Genomic DNA, 4,815 nt, shown 5'->3' on the forward strand with positions numbered 1-4,815 from the left:
AATCGCTTCTTTTTAATCCTCCAGTTTCGTTCACTCCAGATGGCTTGAACAGCCGCACATATAAGAGCCCTCATTACTTTAGACGCCATAGTATTTGGTCTGCACATGCGCATAAGCCTATACCATTCAACATGGGATGCCCAAACCTGTTCTGATAATCCCATAACTTTTTTTACACCTTGCCACACTATCTTGAATAGGGCGATCAAAAAAACAGATGTGCGAACTTTCCTCAAAGGAATCACAGAGACAACATCGAGAATGGTGATCACCTTTTTGCCATAAGCGGTTTTGTGTAGGCGGTGCTCCGGAGAATAAGCGCCACATAGTAAAGGAGTGCTTGGGTACGGTGAGCTTTCCCCACACAAGTTTGAACCACTTTACCTTACTACGCACATTTCTAATAGCAGCATAGGCCGAAGAAATCGTGAAATCTCCTGAACTCGTCGGAGTCTAAATAACTCTATCCTCTGTAAGAATTTATCTTAGTATCTAGGATCCACTTCTTCACTTCAGATTCTGGTAATTCAGAAATGGTTCTCGACCAACACCCTTTCGTTATCACTTCAGCCACTTTAGCTTCCTGAGGTACAGATTGGGCTAGCAGACTTCTGGCTTGATAATTTAAGAAAAGAGGTCCCGAGCACCAGGGATCATGCCAAAAGCTCGTTTCATTTCTAGTTGCAATGCTATACCTCACAAACTTCCATGAGAGTTCCCATTGTTTCAAAATCCCTCGCCAAACCCAGGAGCAGTCCTTTGGTACTTTCATAGTCCAGAAATGGTTATGCTTAATATTTTGTTCCCAAGTCCACTTTACCCACAGGCTGTCTGTTCTCTTAGCCAGTTTGAACACTAAACCACAATACGCTGCTTTGTTCCAAAACTTTGGATCGATCAGACCAAGACCTCCTTGCTCTTTTGTCATCTTGAAGGTTGCATGACTCGAGTGGTGCATCTTCCTTTCCATCTTTGGTCCTGACCAGATAAAACTATTACAAATCTTGCCCACCTTATCCAGTACTGCTTTTGGCAACACAAAAGTTTTGGCCCAATACGTTTGAAAAGAGGACAAGACATGTTGGACTAATTGAACTCTACCCCGCTCTATCCAAGTCCTTATTTTTCCAGTTGGAAATGCGACTAGTGATCTTCTCTATAAGAGGTAGACAATCTCTAATTCCCAGTCTTGATGCAGTCAAAGGAAGCCCAAGGTAGGCTACTGGTGGAGAGACAATCGAAATGTTCATGACTGCAGCTAGTTCTCGACCTTCCTCTTCTGACATACTTCCTGTAAGGAGAGTGGTTTTTTCATTACTCAAGCTCTGCCCTGTAGCTTTGGAGAAGGATGTTAAGATGTCCTTGATCGTTTTGATAGATTCCAAGTTTCCTTTACAAAAGAGCAGGACATCGTTTGCAAAACAGAGGTGGGAGATCTCCAGCTTTTTACACTTTGAGTGGGCTTTATCAACTTCATCTGGAGCCCTTGATGGAGCAGAGCACTCAACACTTCCATAATAAGAACAAACAGATAAGGAGAAACTAGGTCTCCTTGTCGCAGCCCTCGTTGTCCTTTAAAGTACCCATTCTGGCGTTCCATTTACCATCACTGAATACGAAGGAGAGGCATAACACATGTAGAGCCAATCTATGAAAAGAAGGGGAAACTTGAACTTCTGGAGAATGACTCTCAGTGCTGGCTAAGAGACTGAATCATAAGCCTTCTTTATGTCCAACTTTATAGCGCATCTTTTTTGCCCTGTTTTCCTTGAATATCCTTTAAGTAATTCATGAGCAAGGAGAAGGTTATCCTGGATAGACCTCCCAGGTACAAACGCAGATTGGGAATCAGAAATTAATGTCACTATACAAGTTTGCATCCTGTTAGTTAGAACTTTTGAAACACATTTATACACAATGTTACAGCAAGCAATGGGCCTGAAAGAGCTAACATTTGAAGCATTCTTCATCTTCGGTATAAGACATAGCAGTATTGCATTTATCCCTCCTGGCATCTGCTTCTGAGAAAGTATATACTTGATAGCTCGTATGAAATCATCGCTAATAGTTGGCCAGCTCTTTTTGAAAAAACAAGCATTAAACCCATCGGGACCCGGTGCCTTGTTATCCTCCATACCAAACAAAGCTTCTTTTATTTCAGTCTCTGTTATTTGAGATTCTAGAAACAGACTTGTAGCAGTGTTCACTTCCGACACCCTGAGATTATTAAGGAACTCAGAGTCGCAAGATGCATTTGACGGCTCCCCAAGTAATTCCTTATAGTATTTCAAGAAAGCTTCAACAACTAGTTCCTTCCCTTCCCTAGAGTTTCCTCTATCATCCATCACAGTACTCCATACATAGTTTCGCCTCTTTTTTTCCTTCAAAGAGTTGAAGAAAAACTTGCTGCATTTATCCCCAAATACCATCCAGTCTATATCTGCTTTTTGGTATATATCCGCTTCCTCTATTCTTAGTAGCTCACACAGTTAGTCTAAAGGGTTCAGCTGGAGTCTCTCTTGGATGGCCTCTAGCTCCTCCCTTGTATCTTGGACTAACCTCTGATTATTACTACCAACAGACCGTGACCACCCTTTCAGAACACCTTTCAGGCTCTTCAGTTTCTTTGATAGCATAAACGTTGGGCTACCATGATTTGCTACTATCCAACACTCTTTCACCAACTCAGCAAAATCCTGATGGAGTAACCAAAAATTACAGAACCTAAAAGGGGGGTAACTTCGAGAGGTAGAAAGAAAAGTCAGCACCAAAGGGCAATGATCCGATAAACCTTGTCTGAGGAACTCCACCTTTGTAGCCCATTTTGTAAAGAAAACCATCCAGAGTTGACTAGGCACCTATCTATTTTAGACCATTTTCTAACACTGTCCCCTCCACTATTCCATGTAAAAAAACAACCAGATACCGTGTGGTCAACTAACCCAACTACATTCAGACTATTTGCAAAGGGGAGGGTTTCCCTCGGATGCACAGCTCTATCCCCTAATCTTTCATGGGAGAAAATCACATTATTAATGTGCCCCATTACACACCAAGGCCCTTGCACACTAGCCCTGATATTCTTCATCTCATCCCACAAAATCAATCTTTCATGTCTTTTATTGCTCGCATATACAGTAGTAACATAACAAGAGAAACCGTATTGCAGGAGGGTAACTCTACAATGGATAAACTAACTGCCCTCCATCTCCTTGTGCACATCCAAAAAATTACGATCCCACGCAAGCCATATCCTACCATACTCATGACTCGAGTAATTATGTTCCACTTCCTACGTCGGGCACACCACCGCTATTATACTTCTAAATCTCTCCAATCTAACCTTTGTTTCCGGGAACCCCATACATGTTATCTTATGCTCTAAAATAAACTTATTCATCTGTTTTGCTTTCACAAGCTCGTTCAGTCCCCTAACATTCCAGCTGCATAGCTTAATCATTTGTTGAGTTAGTGGTGCCTCCTCTTCCCACTTCCTTTTGGTCTACCCCTGCTTTTTTTCCCCGTAGCATTTGCTTGTTTTTCACTTTCCTTCCTTTGGGTCCTAGTTTGCACAGAGGTACTCACTGGGGTAACCCTCACAGGACCAGGACTGATATTGTTATCTCCAAATAACTCACGTTCAGCGTCTGAAAGATCATCCTCTATGTCAGCTAATGCCTCAAATAAGTTTCTCTCTACCTGAAATAATTCTGCATCTGGATGGTTCGGCCTTAAACATTGGAGAGGAGTCGCTAAGGGATTCGCCACTGAAGTTTCAGCAGTTCCTTGACCATCTACTCCATAGATACATTCCACTATCCCAGGTGAAACCATGTTTACTTGCCTGTTCTCAGGCTCTCCACTCTCATCCATTTGTTGCCCTAAACCCTGCTGGATCATGATCACCTCTGTAGCTACTATTGGAAAAGTTTCTTGGCTCTCCTCGTGCCCCCTGACTTCCTCTTGGTTATTGTTTGAGGCTACCACTACTGCTAGGGACTCTCCATTTTCCCCGTCATCGTGTGCTGTCGAGCTACATTGATCCTGATGGATTTCTGTACACCCCTCAGCTAGATTTGGATTAGCCTGCTACTCCTCAGTTTGTTGTGTTGCTCTTCTTACCCACACCCGAGTCGTCCTTCCTGTGCATTTTTCATCAGTATGTCCAAATCGGTTACACCTACTACAGGACACCGGCCTCCATGGATATTCAAGTGGTATTACTACCTCTCGATTTCCAGCTTTCACTTTGATGGATTCCTTATACACGTGATTCACCGGGAATTCAATACAAAATCTCGCAAACGATAGTCTTCTCCTCTTTTTAGTCGCATCGTCCATAAACATCGGTGTTCCTCCAACCAAACTTGCTAGGTAAGATAAGCCATCAAAGGTTCACATCTCCTTAGGTACATCCATCAACTTTACCCAGATCGGAGCTGAAGCCACCTTATTTCCATAATTATCAACCTCAACAGTCCATGGTTTCACAACAAACACTCTGCCCGCAATAAATACTGGTCCCTCTTCGAGCACCATTTGCCTGTCCTCAGAGCTAGTGAAATTCATGTAAAAAAGCTCCTTATCAGTGGTGATTTCAAATGATCCTTTGAGCTTCCACTTTCTCTCCAAGAAACCTTTCATCATTGGGAACGAGAGCCTTGAGTCCAGAAAGTAACCCACTAGGTACTCGTCCCATTGCTGAATACCTTGCTCAATCAGGTCTTGTGGGAATTGAGCTACATCTCCAACATAGATGGGTGTGAAATCCTTAAACACTACATTCGCTTCCTGTGCACCCTTTCTACCAAACAG

General features: G+C 42.8%; 1 protein-coding gene across 1 annotated transcript; it reads right to left on the reverse strand.

Annotated features, from left to right (window-relative positions):
• Nucleotides 1-463: 463 nt before the first annotated feature.
• On the reverse strand, nucleotides 464-928 carry LOC147497367 (uncharacterized). Its single transcript, XM_086562858.1, has one exon. It carries the CDS (start codon nucleotides 926-928, stop codon nucleotides 464-466), a length of 465 nt encoding a protein of 154 aa, XP_086418984.1.
• Between the last annotated feature and the right edge of the window lie 3,887 nt (nucleotides 929-4,815).

The sequence above is a fragment of the Coptis chinensis genome, chromosome 5, assembly GCF_015680905.1.
Source record: "Coptis chinensis isolate HL-2020 chromosome 5, ASM1568090v1, whole genome shotgun sequence".
NCBI lineage: Eukaryota > Viridiplantae > Streptophyta > Magnoliopsida > Ranunculales > Ranunculaceae > Coptis > Coptis chinensis.

Coding starts and splice junctions, on each gene's coding strand:
- LOC147497367 (XM_086562858.1), bottom strand. CDS start 928: ATGACAAAAGAGCAAGGAGGTCTTGGTCTGATCGATCCAAAGTTTTGG.